The sequence below is a fragment of the Mesocricetus auratus genome, unplaced genomic scaffold, assembly GCF_017639785.1.
Source record: "Mesocricetus auratus isolate SY011 unplaced genomic scaffold, BCM_Maur_2.0 Super-Scaffold_100013, whole genome shotgun sequence".
NCBI classification, from domain to species: Eukaryota; Metazoa; Chordata; class Mammalia; order Rodentia; family Cricetidae; genus Mesocricetus; species Mesocricetus auratus.
This window is the reverse complement of record NW_024429196.1, coordinates 4,809,506-4,828,253: the sequence shown is the minus strand read 5'-3', so window position 1 is coordinate 4,828,253 and position 18,748 is coordinate 4,809,506. Positions and strand designations below refer to the sequence as shown.

Here is an 18,748-nt window from a genome sequence, read left to right as displayed (position 1 = left end):
GGAAAATGACATAAGCCAGCAAAGCCCATATGTGGCCTCCAAATCCTCCTCGGGATCCGTCTTCTCATCAGGCTTAGGACAATGGGTATACATGCATTCACTTGCCTCTTCAGGGAGTATGACTGGGGTGGCACGCACAAGGATATGACCTTTGTCCCTGGCTGTCAGTGTTTCTGACAGAGGGAGTCCCATAGATCAGGAGAAAGGGCACTCAGTGGCCACAGCTTAGGTTTACTAAAGATTCCAGAGAGACTCTGAGACACCCTGGTTACTGGCCTCCACAGGCAAAGGGTATTGAAATGGGCAAGAGGAGGAACCATAGAGAAGAAGGGCAGCATGGGAGTTTGGGGAAATAAGGCAGATGAGCAGAGCAGGGGTGCTCAGCTTGGCAGTCCTTTACAGAGAACTGGGGCTGACTGAAACACCACCAAATCTACCAAGTGAAGTAAGTTACGTGTGTGTGTGTGTGTGTGTGTGTGTGTGTGTGTGTGAGAGAGAGAGAGAGAGAGTGTGTATGAGACAGAGTGTGTGAGAGTATGTGTGTGTGAGAGAGTGTGTGTGTAAGAGAGAGTGTGTGAGTGTGTGAGAGAGTGTGTGAGAGAGAGCATGTGTGTGTGTGAGAGAGGGTGTGTCTGTATGAGAGTGTGTGTGTGAGTGTGTAGGAGAGTGTGTGTGAGAGTGTTGTGTGAGAGGGTTGTGTGAGAGTGTGTGAGAGAGTGTGTGAGAGAGTGTGTGTGTGAGAGTGTGTGAGAGAGTGTGTGAGTGTGTGTGTGAGAGAGTGTGTGTGTGAGAGTGTGTGAGTGTGTAGGAGAGTGTGTGTGAGAGTGTTGTGTGAGAGTGTGTGAGAGAGTGTGTGAGAGAGTGTGTGTGTGAGAGTGTGTGTGAGAGAGTGTGTGAGTGTGTGTGTGAGAGAGAGTGAGAGTGTGTGTGAGAGAGTGTGTGAGTGTGTGTGTGTGAGAGAGTGAGAGTGTGTGTGAGAGAGTGTGTGTGAGAGTGTGTGAGAGTGTGTGTGAGAGAGTGTGTGAGAGAGTGTGTGTGTGAGAGAGTGTGTGTGTGAGAGAGTGTGTGTGTGAGAGTGTGTGAGAGTGTGTGTGAGAGTGTGTGTGTGATGGGCTGGAGAGATGGCTCAGCCGTTAAAGGCTAGGCTCACAACCAAAAATATAAGAGAGTATGTGTGTGAGAGAGTGTGTGAGAGTATGTATGAGAGTGTGTGTGAGAGTGTGTGTGTGAGAGAGTGTGTGTGTGAGAGTGTGTGAGAGTGTGTGTGTGAGAGTGTGTGTGTGTGAGAGAGTGTGTGTGAGAGAATGTGTGAGATATATATGAGAGAGAGAGAGAGAGAGAGAGAGTTTGAAGCTACAGTGGAAAAGCCTTGAGGTTGCCTGTTGGATGGGCTGACGAGATGAATTATTTGGTAAAGTGGTCATTACGCAAGCTTGAGGAACTGAGTTTGATCCCTAGAAGCCATATAAAAAGCTGGGTATGGAGGCATGTACCTACAGCCCCAGAGCCAGGGAGGGGGAACAACAACAACAACAATAATAATAATGATGCAGAGAGTTACTGAAGAAAACACTTGCCATTGATCTCTGGCTCTACATGCACCACACACACACACACACACACACACACACATGTGTTCACACTCCCTACACATACACACAATCAAAAGGGAATGCTTGGGGAGGAGCTAGTGGAGATGAGGACATGTACAGCAGAAGTTCAAGAATGAGTTACCAGGCTTAGCTTCCTGCCTGCTGTGAGTCCTGGACATGGGCTGCCTTGTTCACCGTTCAAAACATCCCTGTGCACATGTGGCTCCTGATGTGAGTGTGAGGAGCAGTGTATGGTGCAGTGAGGTCACACCGAGACTGTTGCCGTGAGCACCCATGTCCTAACCACTGTGCCTGGCTCCCTGCAGCAGGATGAGACGGGACAGAGGAGTAACCAACAAACCAAGGCTCCAGAGCTGAACAGAGGGCTAGGGAGGGCTGGGGATGGAGCAAGTGCCAGAGACGCCTGGGAGATGGAGCCCGAATGCCTCAGGAGATGGAGACACTGCTCACAGTCACAGCAAAGAGAGGAGGGGACGCCCCTCTGTGATAGCGAGAGAGGGGTCCAGTTGAAACTGAGGGCTCAGTAGTGTCAACAGGGGCAGGTGGAGAGAGACAGGGGGCAAAGCCAGAAAGACAATCTGGCAAGAGATGGGCAAGTGCAGGGTCCTGACGGCCACCTGTGTATGAGGTAGAAGAGAGGTCTTAAAAGCAGCTGCGCCAGAGGCCTTCATGACCTGGCACCGTGGAGACCACAATGGAAAAGGGTGAGAGGGTAAGTGATGTGTAAGCCACTGCCAAGAGTCTTGCAGAAACGGTTTTCAGCGGGTGCTGGTCTACCAGCCAGATGGTGAAGGGTGAGTCGCCTAGCTTGGAATGGGAGAGGATTTGCCAGCTGGGCATTGTAAGGGCCTTCGCATGAGCAGTTCAGGGAGTTGTGATTGAAGGGAAGAGTAAAGCTGATTCCTTGATAGGCACCCAGGGCCTGGAGGAGGAGAAGGGCCGAGGGAGGAAAAGGCAGGTAGAGGAACTGGGCCTGCGAGCCCTTCGAGGAAGCAGGGGAAAGAGATGGTGGGCAAAGAGCAGTGGGGTGTGGAGGTGGGAGATCTCAAGGCCTGCTCAGGATACTTTGATCTTTGCGTCGCAGGAAGTGGAGTTTTCGTCTGCCGCAGATGATGGATGCAGACCGAAAGCTTGAAGAGGTGGGAACGGGTTCAGAATAGCTCTGCAGAGAGAGCCAAGAGAGGGATTTAATTCTTAAAAGCCTTTTTGGCGAGTGAGGCTTTCCCACTGGTTAAGACAGCTTGTGCCTTGGGGGAAGGGTCTAGAAGGATGAACACTTGGTGAGGTGTCAGGGTGCCAACCTTCCTTCCCTACCCCGCTGCATTCGCTAATTAATATATTAGACACGTCACCTTGGCCTCTGGGAACCCAGTGTCTCTATGCTCAGGACTAGATCTTCCATCAGCTCTTAGAGCAGGAACATTCCATGAATCCAGCAAGTGACTGACTCATAGAGATTGGTGTATCTGATTAAAGCCTTTTGCCAACATAACTGGAATCAAAGAGTAGAGCTCTGGGTGACCCAAGCAGGGACAAACAGGGAGTGGGGCATGTGGGCATGGGCAAGCATGTGCCTGTGCATACTTGCTGACGTGCACTGGGGGCAGTTTTGATCAGTAAAGCCTGCAGCATGACTCCAGCTGTTCCATAGTTTTAGCACCAGGAAGCTGAGATGGGACTCTAGATAACAAGGGAGAAAAAAAAAGCAGCAAACCATCCCAAACAGAAGCTGAAGCCAGACAACAGGGAGAGATGTTATGGCTACCAGGACCGCCAGAGTGTGTGTGTGTGTGTGTGTGTGTGTGTGTGTGTGTGTGTGTGTGTGTGTGTGTGTGTACCTCCATGCTCTGGGTGAACTGTGCTGTGCCACTCCCAAGGTGCACAGGGCCCATCCTGAACAGGAAACTGAACCTGGGAGGTCATGTTCACTACCTGAAGGCCAACCCCACTTCATCCCTCACCAGCAAGTTCACTCTTGTCCTGTGAAGCCACTGCTTCTTTACTGGCAGGGAGTTTTCGATTCAAGATAAAACGCTCAGTGGCCTGTGCCTTCAGCTGTAGGTTAGCTCCTCCATTCTTTCATTTATTTCCATCTGATATTCCAGCCAACCAGAAGTAGAGGACTAGAGGTGTCTACCTGGCACAGAGCCCAGTAGACTGTCACATGGAGTACAATTGGTCAGGTGCTCCTTCCTGAGGGTCCAGGGACTGCAGGAGGCAGGCTGTTTCCTACAGGGGCCGTCCTGCATATAATCTGCCCACTTGCTAACCCCCGTTTGCCCTGAGAGTTCCAACAGCCTGAAGTCTACGGCTCTAGACACACCGACTTTGACAGAGAAAGCACCAGAAAATAGAAAGGAGTGTGTTCATTTGTCTGGGTGCACGTGTAGGTCAGAAGCAGCGCCTGGGCCTCAGCAGCTCTGCAGTTGTGGTTCCTCTTACATTCACAGGCACAAAGAGCACCCTGAGCTTGCTGGACAGGCCGTGACTAGCAGGGCGTGCGGATTAAGACTGATCCAAAGGAGCTCACATGTTTGGGGCAAGAACCAATACACATTCCCTCCCAGTGCAGACACCAAGGCTTCCTCCAAGGTGTGGACAGTCTGACTTGGAGCCTTTGCTGGCTAGTCAGCTGCTCACAGGCCATGGGCTGTGTAATTCCAGGCCTGGCTTAAGCCCATGATGTGATGCCACTGAGCCACCTGGGAGCTATCAGGAGACCTCTGAGGAAACGAGGGTGAGGGGCACTCCAACAAGGGGTCTGCTCTTTGGGTGGTAGTTATGTTCATTATCTCTGGTTGCTGAGACAAAATATGCAACATTAGCAGCTTAAAGGAGGAAGGGTTTGTTTTGGCTCATGATTTTGGAGGTTTCAGTTCATTGTCTTTGGCATCATTGATGCTGGGCCTGAGTGAAGCAGGGCATCATGGGGATGGGAGCAAAATGGGGGAGAGACTGTTTAGCTCACAGTGGACAGGAAGAAGAAGAGGCAAGTGTAGATATAACCCAAGAACACACCCCAACTATCTACTTCTTCCAACCAGGCCCTACCTTCCACAACACCCCCTCCACGATAGATATTCCGATCATTTTGAATTCCTCAATGGATCACACTTCTGATAGGTCAGAGCCCTCCTGCTGTGGTTATCTCTAGAAATGCCCTCACAGAAACACCCACAAGTGGGTTTTGCTAGCCTTCTGGCTCTCTCAGTCTGTTCAAACTGGCAATCTAGACTAACCATCACAGGATGCTAGCAGGAACGTGGACTGCAAGGAGGAGTTGGACTCCAGGCCTCAGACTGCTTCAGGCAGAACTTCAGAGGAACCTACATATGTGTATATATATATATATATATATATATATATATATATATATCAGCTCTGCTCTGCCTACCCCTCACCTCATCCCCCCCAAAAAAACCCTTTCAGTCACCTCCTGTGATAATTTAAATACGTTTGGCCACCATAGGCTCATCTATTTGAATGCTTGGCCACCAATCGATACTCTCTCTACTCACCCTCTGAGCCTGTAAGCAAGCCCCAATTAAATGCCTTCTTTTATAAGTTTCCCTGGTCATAGTGTCTCCTCATAGCAATAGAACAGTAACTTCCCTAGTCTCTATCTTGGCTAGAGAGATCACTTTCTAGTATAAAAGACTAATTTCACTACTGAAGTTGAAATAATTCCCAAGGGGAGCAGCTGTGAAGGGTAATTCACTACTTCTGACTCAGTGTAGTTCCCTTTCCTCCCAGAAGGCCATCAAAATAAAGACTCTGCCACTCATAGCTAGCTGGCCACCCAAGTCCTGCATAGTGATTGATCTGGGCCTATGCCTAGGTTCACGAGCACAGCATGCACTCTTCCGGGTACCACTTGAATTAATCAGTCCAGCACATCCCGGACTGCAGAGCTCAAGCACGTTTGTCTTCTCACACTTCCTTTTTGTTTTTGTTTTATGAGACAGGGTTTGTCTGTGTAGCCCTGGCTGTCCTAGAACTAGCTCTTGTAGACCTGGCTGGCCTCGAACTCACAGAGATCTACCTGCCTCTGCCTCCCGAGTGCTGGGATTAATGGTGTGTGCCACCACGACCCAGCCTTCTCACACTTCTTGAGGCTAGGAAGACACGCTGAGTCATGATGGGGCTCTCTTCCTGGCTTGCGGTGGTCTGTCTTCTTGCCATGTCCTCCCCTGACCTCCTTTCCACACGTATGCATGTGAAGAGAGAGGTGCGGGAGGATCTCTGGTGTTTCCTCCTGTAAGAACATGAATGCCTGGTGCTGGGGAGATGGCTCAGCTGGTAAAGTGCTTGTCTTGCAAGCACGAGGGCCTGAGTTTGTTCTCCAGAATCCACATAAAAAGCCAGGTGTGCTGGTACACACTTATAGTCTTAGCCCTGGGGAGGTTGTTGGAGCTGGCTAGCCGGCCAGCCTTGCTGAATTGGCACATGTTAGTTGAGTTAGAGACTCTGTCTCAAAAAAACAAGATGGATGATGCCATCTACAGCTGTCCACCTGAATCCTGCATAGTGACAGATCTGAGCCTGTGCTAGGTATTGAGGAGGACAGCATACATGCATACTGTGTCTTTGCATTAGCCCAGCTTTTGTCTCCTCATGCTTCTAGAAGCTAGGAAGGTCACTGAGAGGAATGACATCCAAGGTTGACATCTGGCCTCTACATATATGTGCACACATACAAAAACAAAAACAAACAAACAAAAAACCATTTTTCCCAACAAGCTAGAACCTAGCCTTACAACCTCATTTAACATACCTAATCTCTTCTACAGAGGTCTTACCTCCAAGCACAGCTGGAGTCAAAGATTCTGTAGGCTGGCATGGTGCATGTCTCCTACAAAGCACATGTGGACAAGAACTGAATCCCAGACCCTCACTGATGACTTTGAGAGTCTGCCTGGCTATAAAAGAGGACAACACTTACTGCCACAATCATAATGAAGAAGGAAAGGGACAGGGCATGTCCTGGTAGAGTTTGGTGTAGACGTGGGTGTCTTACCGTCTTTTCACTTATTTCCCCTTCTTCATTGCCCAGGATGAGCATCTGATTTCAGTTGTCCTTAGTTCCCATTCTCTTTTGGTGATCAGAAGCACGGCTGAGGTCTCTGCCATGGAGGAAGGGCTGGAGTTTTCTCTGACACAGAGTCCAGGAATCCACATGGGAGTGAGGGTGGATGTCTGGCAGAGCCAGGTGGGCATGATGGTCTGGGGGATGTTACCTAGGGATTGCCTTAGGGTGTACAGGGTATGGGCCTGATTCACAAGTATCCCCCTTCCCTTCCTCCATGCCACTGTATGACCATCACAGGTAGATCCAGGGTGAACATTTAAAGAGTAAATGAAACCCAAAATACTTGAATGTATATCCATACAATGGAATACTATTCAGCCATAAAAAGAAATCTGCCAGCACATGGAAAATACCAATGAACCCCCATACTAAATCAAATGTGCAAACCTACATATTTACATGAAATTTCCAAAATGGGCAAATTATGGGGACAGAAAGCAGATTCATGGTTACCTAGGACTGAGGATGAGGACAGGAAGTGATTGCAAATGAGGCTTAGGACTAATTTGGAGGGCAATGGATACTTTAAATATGTGTGATACTGATGGTTACTTAATTTTATAGATTTGTTAAAAATGATGAGGGTGCACCAAATGGGGCTGGGTTTTATGCTATAGAATTATACCTCAACAAAATGCATTGTCTATGTAGCTGGAGCTGAGAGCTGTTGCCTCTCATTGTTCTGTGGTGGCATCTGTTTCCTTTGTAGGAGACATGCACCATGCCAGCCTACAGAGTCTTTGACTCCAGCCTTGAGTATCCTTCCCCTCAAGGCCAAGATGCTGTCTGGAAAGTTTGTCAGAGTAGTTGTGTTCTCTTGGAATTTCAAAAAGATTCATTTTATGGGATTTTTTTAGAAGACACCAAATGACTTTCCAATCTCCCTTTGTCATCCAAGAAGTAACTTCCACTAGAGAGACAAAAATCACCCAATTTATCATTTTCTCTATGGAAAGGTATAGACATCTCTCAACATGAAAGGTCTCCCCTAGTACCCTAATGGACTGGTGCCTGAGACATAACCCCAACTCATCTCTCATGGCCCAGGCTCACATTGTTGCCTCCAGGTCTGGGTTCTGCCTGACCAGAGTGATCAGAATGGTTAAAGCATCTATAAATCCCTCAGAGGAGATATTCTCATGGTGAGTCTGTGTGGGAAGTAGCCCTCAGCACTGACAGCTTAGGGTGACTCTTGAGCATATGGAAGACCCATTGTTCAGAAGAGCATGCTCCCTTGTACACACACACACACACACACACACACACACACACACACACACACACACACAGTTTGCCCTGCAGTTTTGGGGAAGTAAAGCACTCTAAATAAAAGTTTCCCAGACGTGAAGACTTCAAAGGAGCCTGAGGAGGGATGCTGCCCTGCTCGTAACTCCTATCCAAAGCCTGTCTGAGCATCACTTGGGCAGCTCGTTGACTACAGACCTTAACATGGCACACAGTGCGATGCATTTTCTCCCACTCAAATGGTGGGCAACAAAGTAGAGCTGCTAACTACATTCACACTCTACTCTGCATTCATTCTCAGCTAAGATGGTTCCTTTTCCCGCTCTTCCTTCATTAATCAGGGTAGAAGGACTCTAGAGGAAGGAGTGCCATGTATCCTTTAGCAAGTCTGATGGATTCTCCCACTGCATGATTGAACATCACAGGCGACAAGTGACAACGGGTTTCAGAGCTCATCACTTTGCTCAATGTCCCGGGGCAAGTCACAGTTATTCTTGATCTCCTATAGCCTTTCATCTCGACCATCTTGGGCAAAGCTTCGGATTCCCCAGCGCATAGCTGCCATGATACAGAACTGCCATTTTCACATAAGTGGTCTGTCCCCAGAGTTCCTAAAGTACAGAGATGGTGCTTTGTTCTTGGCCACAGGCCACCTAGTGCTCTGGTCTCGGCGTCAATGCTTCTTATTGACTCCCTGGATGCTCGACGTGCTCATAGGACCCAACACTATGAATAGGATAAAGTGCATGCTGTGGTGTGTTTGGTTAAATGCAGGAGAGAAACGTGACACCATCCCATGTCTGCCATGTGCGTGTGTTAATGGGTGGCAGAGGCACACGTCTGGACAGACCCCTGTGTGCTGTTCAGATAAAGGCCTGAAGAAGATGCAGCCATATGTGGGCAATGGCGGCTCTGGGAAAGATTGCTTTTCCTTCGACTTCTCGGTATTTTTGTTAAATAGAGTTTTATTATTATTATTATTATTTACAGTGGTAAAAAGTATTCTGAGTAAGTTATGTAGGAGTTGGGGAGATGACTCAGTTGATAAGGTATTTGCCATACAAGCATGAGGACCCAAGTTCAAGCCCATGTTAAAAAGTAGGGCTGGGGATAGCTGAGTGGGTAAAGCACTTGCCATGCAAGGGTATGGACTATCGTACAAATCACCAGAACCCACATAAAAGTTGGATGGGTGTGGCAGCCTGGCTATAGTTCTGGCACATGGGAAACAGAGAAATTACCAGAGTAAGCTGGCTAGCCAGACTAGCAGAATAGGTGAGTTCCAGGCTGAGTGAGAGATCACACCTCAATATACAAGGTACAAGTTGGAGCCCAATTAGGAAAGACACCCAGAGGGGCTGGAGAGATGGCTCAGTTTTTATGAGCACTGACTGCTCTTCCAGAGGATTTAGGTTCAATTCCCAGCACCCACATGGCAGCTCAAACTGTCTGTAACCCCAGAATCCAACACCTTCACAGAGACAGACATGCAGTCAAAACACCAATGTACACAAAATAAAACAAGTAAATAATATTTTAAAAAAGAAAAGAAAGATTCCCAGTGTCAACCTTTGGCCTCTGCAATATGTGTGTGAATACACACACACACACACACAAAAGAGAACTCTTATAAATACATGTGCACACACACATCTCTCTCTCACACACACACACATTCATATATAAAAAGATAAAAAGATAGGCATGATGGTACACACTTGTAATCTCAAGACTGAGGAGGCAGAGACAAGTAGACCCCTGGGACTCACAGACCAACCAGCCTAGCCAAAGCAGTGAGCTCCAGGCCACTGAGAGACCCTGTTTCAAAAACTGCACCTGAACTGCACCCAAAATTGGCATCTGACACACACATACACACACACAAAGAGAAAGGTAAGGAAACTAATGTAATCAGGACTGCAAGGCTCAGTGCAATAAGATAAGGTTGGTGACATCATTGTCTATTGTTTTTTTTACAAGTGAAGGCCAGTGTTGTCCAAAATGTGTTCCAGGACACCCTAAACTCCACCACAAGTGTCACATCTCTGACAAGCATGATGACTCATACATCATCTGTTAACCTTGAATATTCCTACAACTTGTCTCTGTTTAGTGTTCTCTAGACTTACTCAGCTGCAGAACCCATCTAGCTGGAATGCCGTTGCCTGTGTTACTCATGGGAAAACAAAGCTCTAACTTAGTGTTATTGTTTTCAGATGCTATCATGCTGGGTTGAATGTTGAGTGTCTTCATTTCATTTGTTACTGGTAATGCTCCCTTGGTGAGAAGACTTGGAGAGATTACAAAGCTAGAGAGGAGCTAGATTCAAGGAAGCATTTTATTGGCATAGAACTTGGGTCGTGGCGGGTGGGAAGACGGGGTCTGGGAGAGATGGTTCAGTCAGTGCTTACCACATAAATATGAGGACTGGAGCTCTATCCCCAGCACACAGTTAAGGCAAAGCCAGATACAGCAGTGCACAACTGTAAATCCAGTGTTGAGCAAACAAGAGACGGCAGGAAACCCGGGGCTTGCAGGTCAACAAGCTGAGCCAAATCAGTGAGCTTCAGGTTCAGTGAGAGAATGTCTAAAAACTAAGGTGGAGAAAGACTGAGGAAGATACTGGTGTCACCTTTTGCCTCTACATACACGCACACACACACACACACACACACACACTGGTGAAAGTTGCTCTCTTCATGAAGCTGCCCAACATCACTACTTAGTCCCCCATGTTGGAAATATCACCCTGCCATATTGACCACTTTCCCCACTGTTGACCTGATACCTACCAAGAAGCCTTGTGGAAGGAGGAGCTCTTTTAACTCACAGTTTGGGGACACAGGCCATCGTGGTGGGAAAGGCATGATGGCAGGAAGAGTGTGACACTGCTTGCGGCAAGCTTTTCTTTGTTTTCTTTTCACTCAGTCCAAGACCCCAACCCTTGGAGTGGTGCCATCCACATTCAGGGTGGCTTTCCTCCTTCAGTCAATCCTCCCTGGAGGGTCCCTCACAGACACATCCAAAGGTGTGCCTCTGCAGTGTCCCAGGTGCTTCTTAATCCAATAAAGCATGACAGCTGCACTAACACTTATAAGAACTGTAGTTGAAGAAGCATGCTAAAATCCTCAGTGAAGGCCTGCTGTCCCCTCCGGAGTCTTACCATGAACCTGAATTTTATCCTAAACAGATATTGTCTTTATTTCCACCGTTTTTTTAATATGAGCTCATGGCCGAGACAGGGATGCATTCTCTGAGTACCCCAACTGTGAAGTGCTCCTGACAGGTAGTCAGGGAAATTAAATGCATCCTACTTTTGCTTGAAGTGAATTCTCCTTCAGTTTTGAGAATTTACTATGAGCCAATTCAGAGAACACTGGTGGGAGGGCATGAAGCAAGAAGCTGGACCTATTCTTGTCTCTCTTGGGCCTTCCCCACCCTAGGGTAGGATCATGCAGAAGACTGAATGGGAGTCATGGCTTTGATTTCCCTGGGGTCTTCCCACTTGGAAACAGAAGGATATATATCCATCCTAGGTTGGCTTCAAACTCACTGTGTAGCCAATAAGGATCCTGAGCTTCTGACCCTACTGCTGCCAACTCCCAAGTGCTGGGATCACAGCTGTGTGCCACCGCAGTTCGGTTTGTGCAATGGTGAAGATGGAACCTAGAGCCTTGTGCATGCTAGGCACATACTCCACCACCTGAGCTACACCCTCGTCTAAGCTACATTTTACTAAGACACATGGCCTTGGCTAGCCGTGGTCTCCTTAGGTTCTTCTGGGTTTTTTGTTTGTTTGTTTTGTTTTGTTTTTGACTCAAACAGATGCATCAGACTGGTCTCTTTGAGTTCAGATTTTCCCCATAGAAGTACAATGTTTCAGAAGGCATGCAAACTTTTGTTCAATTGAAATTGTTCAAGTGGCTGTTGGAGTTAAGCAAAACACAATGTCTTCCTCCATTTAGCCAAGTGCCAGGGAGATGCCATGAAAGGCAAGTTCTGTATGTCTGCATCTGTCCTGCTCACACTGGACATGGGCTCTCTTGCCTTCTCAATGTCTTTGAGAACAGAGATGGCGCAGTCCAGCTGTGGGCTGCAGCCAGACTCCTCCAAGTGACACAGCTTTCTGTATCTATGGTCTCTCACACAGCAGCTGCCCAGAGCTGGAGGCTTTTAAGGGAAGCTTGGAGGTGAGGCTGGGGGACATCTGCAGGAAGGTGATTGGAGTAGATGGAAGGAGAAGCCATGGCTATGTGGGTACTATGTGTAGAATAAGAAAACCATCTGCTTTTCAAGGCCAGACAGAAAGGAGCAGCCATCAAGGTCTTGTACCTTGTAGATGTCACAGCTCATCATCCCCACCATGAGAAATCCCTTGGTCCTTTTGCAGCCCAGCAACACATAAACACATGTGAGCTGACATAAATGAGGTGAAAATGCACGCATTTCATTCCAATACTGGGAAACCTGAGGCAGGAGGATCTTAAGGTCAAGACTAATCTGAGCTACAGTGAGTTTGTGGCTGGCCTAAATAACTTAGTGAAAGTCTGCTTCAGAATTAAAAGGGTTGAGAATGCTGGATTACAGTTAAGTGTTAGAAACTTGCCTAGTATTCCAAGGCCCTGGGTTGCATTCCCAACACACAGATAAATACATGAGGCTGGGGATGTAGCTCAGTTAGTAGAGTGTTTGCCTAGTATGAATGAAGCTGTAGACAGATTTTTCTTTGAGCCACCAGCTCAGTAATAATGACACAGAGGCTTATTATTAATTATGGAAAGCTAGGATTCCTTAGCCTTGTTCCTAACTAGTTCTTGTAACTTAAATTAACCCATATTTTTTAATCTGTGTGCTTTTACGTGGTTCAGTTACCTTTGCTCTGTACTAACCATCCTGCTTCCTTGGCTTCTGGCCAGCGACTCTGCCTTTCTCCTTACCCCAGACCTCTCTGTCCCAAGAAGTCCCGCCTAACCTCTTCCTGCCTAGCTGTTGGCCATTCAGCTCTTTATGAAACCAATCATAGTGACACACCTGCCCACAGTGCAAAGGAATATTTGGAAACATGAAGCCCTGAATTTAATCCCTAGTGTTTCATAAATAGGATGTGGTGACACAGAACTGTAATTCCAGCACCAGGGAGGTACAAGTAGGAGTATCAGAAGTTCGAGGTCTTCCTCAGCTTCATAGCAAGTTTAATGTAATCTGGACCATATGAGACCCCGTGTCTCAGTGTCTCCATCTGTTCTGGAAATATGTTCCTTAAACTCAGCAGGCAGGTCACCTGTTGAAGTCAGGTCTGGCTCAAGGGTCTGAGGTGGAGCCCAAAGGTTTGCCATTCTACAAGGCTCCCAGGGCAGAGTTGAAGGGTGCTGACAGAACCTGGCCTGGGGGTCCCTCCCTGTGGGCCAGAGCTCTACAGGGTAGGAAACCTGACTTGCATCTTCCAGTTGCAGTCCAGAGCATCGCCTAGCACCCAACCTCCCTGTCCCCTCATGGTTGCCAGAAACCCAACTGTGGATTCAGCCAGAAGTCCTAAGACCCAACTAACACCCCTTCTCTTCTTCAGGGGAGGAGCGCCCCCGGGAGCCCCCGGGCCCTGCAGAGGCCCAGGCGCAAGCTGGGACAGAGGCTGGAGGGAGGACGAGCCGGCAGCGCTGGACATGCTCTCAAGAGCTGCTGAGGAAGGTCTTCTGGGGAGTGGCCGTCGTGTTCTGCGTGTGTGCCTCCTGGGCCGGCTCCACACAGCTCGCCAGACTGACTTTCAAGACCTTCGATGCACCCTTCACCCTGACTTGGTTTGCCACCAACTGGAACTTTCTCTTCTTCCCATTGTACTACGCAGGGCATGTGTGCAAGTCTACAGAGAAGCAGTCTGTGAAACAGAGATACAGGTAAGGGACCCTGAGACCAATGATTGGTCACTCACCTGGAGCTGTTCCCCACGTTCCAGGCCTGGAAACTAGAGCTGGTAGCCAGAGGGTGGGACCAAGGGTAAGACACCACAATAGATGCAACTGCTCTGTCATGGGGTGGAGGTCAGAATTCTCTCTCCACTCTCCACCTCCACCCCTCCACCCATTTCTATGCAATGGGCAACAGGCACCATCTTCTAGAAATACCCATGGCAGGTCTTGGAGGTGTAGAAAGGAAGCAGAACTCTCACCCAGGCAAGAGGAATGAAGCCAGGCTTAGTTAAGGACAAGAGTGCCGGGAATCAGGTACTTGGGAACTTCCTGCAGCTCACTTCCCCAACTTAGCCTCTTCCCAATTTTCTACACGTGTCCTCTCTCACGTGTATGATGGGCAGAAGTCTGACTATCTGACAACAAGGCAGGGGTGTTCAGCTAAAGGACTATATCCCGTGATGACCACACCTCGCCATGCAGCAGGCACCTGAGCCCTTTCTGACAGCCAAATTCTTGGCGTGACCACAGTGTTCCATCAATAGCAGACCTTGTAGTTGCTCTGTGTCTGACATGGACTGCGTCCAAGGACTGGCCCATCTGTCTTACCTTAAACTCCCCAAGAAAGACTTGGTTGGGATGACACTATGTACACAGGAGACCTTCCTTTCATTAGTCCCTGGGATTGAGCAAAACCTGGAGGTCGTAGACACTCCCTTCCATCCCCAACACCTTCCTCCACCTTACACCATCCGTCTATCACATGTCCCCTTAAAGTTGCTGTCCTAGGTGGCTTCTCTGTTGCTATAATAAAACACTGACTGAACCAACTGAGGGGAGGAGACAGGTTGTTTGGCTTGCATGCCCTCTGTTACTGTGAGAATCCAGGGCGGAAACTCAAGGCAGGAACCTGGAAGCAGGAACCGAAGCAGAGACCATGAGGAGTGATGCTTATTGGCCATGCCTCCCATGACTTGCCCGGCCTGCTTTCTTATAGCACCCAGCACCACTTGTCCATGGGATAGCACAGCCTACAGTGCACTGGGCTCTCCTCTATCAATCATCAGTCAGGAAGATGTCCATATAGACTGGCCTGCAGGCCAATCTGATGGAGGCATTTTCTCAGTTGGGGTTCCCTGTTCCCAGACGACTCTGGCTTGTGTCAGTTTGGGAAAAGCAAAAACAGAAACAGAAAAAAACTAACCAGCAGAGTTGACAATCCCTCTGGGCACCCACTTTATATCTCAGACCTGTCTGACGTTGTCCTTAGAAGTCACCAGATAAGTAGGAACAGCACAGGGGCCAGGGAGAAAAGAAGTTCTCAGAATTATGGAAGTCTCGAGGGGAGCCAGACTTTTCCTGAGGAATCTGCCATTTTATATTCACAGAGTTAGAGCTGGAGGCCTTTAGAAAACCAATCTGTGACCCAAGACACAGGTTTGAAAGGAATCTGATGGTGCATGCACTGGACCCCATGGCCAGCTTCATGTGTCTTTTCAGAGTCTGGGGACAAGGACCCAGAGCCCATGGAGTCTTCCATGCTGACTTAAGGCAACAGCTCCCGGGCCAGCCAAAAATGACTGGGGAGGCACTTAATGCAGCACTGCTGACCAGCAGCCAAGACAGGAAGCAAATAGATTTAGGAACTGTGAGAGGCCCTAAGAACTCCCCAGAGGCCAGAAGGAAATTATGGCCTGAGTCATGGAGAAGAGCAGACATCCAGGAAAGGATGCATTTCATAGTTAAGTAGTCCTGAGTGTGTCGGCCTGTAATTAGGAGACAAGACAAATGGTCCCTCCTATTCCCAGCAGCCACTCATGCAGCAAGAGGCCCTGAACCACCACACAGGCAGTGGCCACTGTCCACCTGGGAACAAGGTTGACAGCAGACACTTTGGGGGCAGCCCAGCACAACTTAGACTATTGGACTGAAAACTACACTTGTGGCGTCAAGTTCAAATGGTCAAGGTAGGCAAGATGAAAGGTCACTCAGAAAAATTAGTCACATAGAGAAGAGCATCAATGCTACTGACTTCCTATGCAAAGCATCCAAAAAAGTCGAGAAAAGGGGCTGGTGAGATGGCCAGACAGGCAAAAGCATTTGCTGTAAGCCTGACAATCCGAGTTTGATCCCTGAGACCCACATGGCGGGAAGAGGAACTGACTTATGGAAGTTGTCTTCTTATCTCCACTTGTATGCCATGACACACATGCACCTGCCCCACCCTGCCCCATACTGCCCCCACACACACAATAAAAAAGATGTCATGGAAAATATTTAGAGTCTGGAGATATGGACTAGTGGTTAAAAGTGCTTGATGCTCTTGCAGAGGACTGGAGTTTGTTTCCCAGCTTCTCATGGGCAGTTCACAACTGCCTGTAACTTCAGTGGCCTCTTGTGGCTTGTGGCACCAGCACACACACACACACACACAGAGAGAGAGAGAGAGAGAGAGAGAGACAGAGAGAGAGAGAGAGAGACAGAGACAGAGACAGAGAGAGAGAGAGAGAGATACAAACACATATGCATAAATAACAGTAGTAAAAATTTTAAAGCATCATGAAAACAAATTCAGCTCATTGCCAGGTTGTCTGAGGACCATGGGGAGGAAGGAATAACCTGATGACAAAGTCAGTTAAACCTTGTCAAATTTCTATCTCAAAGATTACCCCTACTTATTTTTCCCTTTTTTTAAATTTAAATTAGAAACAAGCTTGTTTTACATGTCAATCCCAGTTCCCTCTCCCTTGCCTCCTCTCCTGGCCCCCACCAACCCCCTATCCCATCCCTTTCTGCTCCCCCGGGAGCATATCATATCATTTGGATCAGGGCCTAGGCCCTCCCCCATGTGTCTAGGCTGACAAGTATCCCTCTGTGTGGAGTGGGCTTCCAAAGTCCATTCGTGTACTATGGATAAATACTGATCCACTACCAGAGGCCCCATAGATTGCCCAGGTCTCCAAACTGACATCCTTGTTCAGCGGGTCTGGAACAGTCTTATGCTGGTTTCCCAGCTATCAGTCTTGGGTTCATATGTTCGCCTTTGTTCAGGTCAGCTATTTCTGTGGGTTTCTCCAGCCTGGTCTTGACCCCTTTGCTCATCACTCCTCCCTCTCTGCAACTGGATTTCAGAATTCAGCTCAATGTTTAGCTGTAGGTGTCTGCTTCTGCTTCCATCAGTTACTACATGAAGGCTCTAGGATGGTGTATAAGGTAGTCATCAATCTCATTATTGGAGAAGGGCATTTAAGGTAGCCTCTCGACTATTGCTTAGATTATCAGTTGGTGTCATCCTTGTAGATCTCTGGACATGTCCCAAGTGCCAAATTTCTCTTTAAACTTATAATGGATCCCTCTATTATGGTATCTCTTTTCTTGCTCTCCTCTTTTCTTCCCGTCTCAATCTTCCTGCTCCCTCATGTCCTCCTCTCCCCTCCTCTTCTCCCCTTCTCTTTCTCCTAACTTCCTCTCCCCTCCCCCCAATTAGCTCAGGAGATCTTGTCCCTTTCCCCTTCTCTGGGGAACCATGTATGTCTCTCTTAGAGTCCTCCTTGTTTCCTAGTTTTTCTGGTGGTGTGGATTATAGGCTTTACCCCTACTTTTTTATATTTTAGTTTTAAATTTAAATTTAAATTAGAAACAAGGTTGATTCACATGTCAATTCCAGGTCCCTCTCCCTTTTCCTCCCCTCCTCCCGCATCCTCCCACCAACCCCTCCAATATCCCCCCATTTCCCCAGGGAGGGTGAGGCCCTCCATGGGGGTGTCCATAGTCTGTCATTTCATCCAGGGCAGGGCCTAGACCCTCCCCCAAGAGTCCAGGGTGAGAGTGCATCTCTCATTGTTGGATGGGAGTCCAAAGTCCGTGTGTATACTCGGGATGAATACTGATCTACTGCCCAAGGCTCAATAGATTACCTAGGCCTCCTCACTGACACTCCCATTCAGGGGGTCTTGATCAGTCCCATGCTGGATTCCCAGCCATGAGTCTGGGATTCAAGAGCTAACCTTGTCAGGTCAGCTGTTTCTGGGGGTTAAACCAGCCCAATCTTAACCCCTTTGGTCATCAGTCTTCCCTCTTAGTCACTGGATTTCTTGAGTTCAGCTCAGTGCTTAGCCGTGGGAGTCTGCCTCTGCTTCCATCAGCCACTGAATGAAGGTTCTGTTTCCCAGACTCACTGGCCATGGGATTGTAGGCTGGCACTCCCCAGATCTATGTAAAAAATCCATATATGAGAGAGTACATGCCATGTTTCTCTTTTTGTGACTGGGTTACCTCACTCAGGGTGGTTTCCTCTAGTGCCATCCATTTGCCTGCAAATTTCAGGATTTCATTGTTTTTTTTTTCTGCTGAATAGTACAACATTTTCTCTATCCACTCTTCAGTTGAGGGGAATCTAGGTTGCTTCCAAGTTCTGGCTATTACAAATAATGCTGCTATGAACATAGTGGAACAGACATCCTTGTTGTATGAATGGGCATCTTTTGGCTATATGCCTAAGAATGGAGTTGCTGGGTCTTTTGGTTGGTTTATTCCCATTTTTCTGAGGAATCTCCATACTGATTTCCAAAGTGGCTGTACAAATTGGCACTCCCACAAGCAGTGGAGCAGTGTTCCCCTTTCACCACATCCTCTCCAGCATTAATTGTCGTTTGTGTTTCTGATTTTAGCCATTCTGACAGGAGTGAGATGGTATCTCAGAGTTATTTTAATTTGCATTTCCCGGATGGTTAAGGATGTTGAGCACTTTCTCAAGTGCCTCTCAGCCATTTTAGACTACTCTATTGAGAATTCTCTATTTAGTTCTGTAGCTCACTTTTTAATTGGATCCTTTGGTGTTTTGGAGACTTGCTTCTTGAGTTCTTTGTAAATTTTGGAGATCAGCCCTCTGTCAGATG

General features: G+C 48.0%; 1 protein-coding gene across 2 annotated transcripts in view; it reads left to right on the top strand.

Moving 5' to 3' along the window:
* Positions 1-18,748, top strand: part of Slc35f3 (solute carrier family 35 member F3) — a 246,689-nt gene that overhangs the window by 162,421 nt on the left and 65,520 nt on the right. For both annotated transcript variants that reach the window (XM_013117999.3, XM_005064694.4), the window contains one exon: positions 13,514-13,838. In XM_013117999.3, the coding sequence (XP_012973453.1) occupies positions 13,514-13,838 (325 nt within the window). The remainder of the gene's footprint in view (positions 1-13,513; positions 13,839-18,748) is intronic.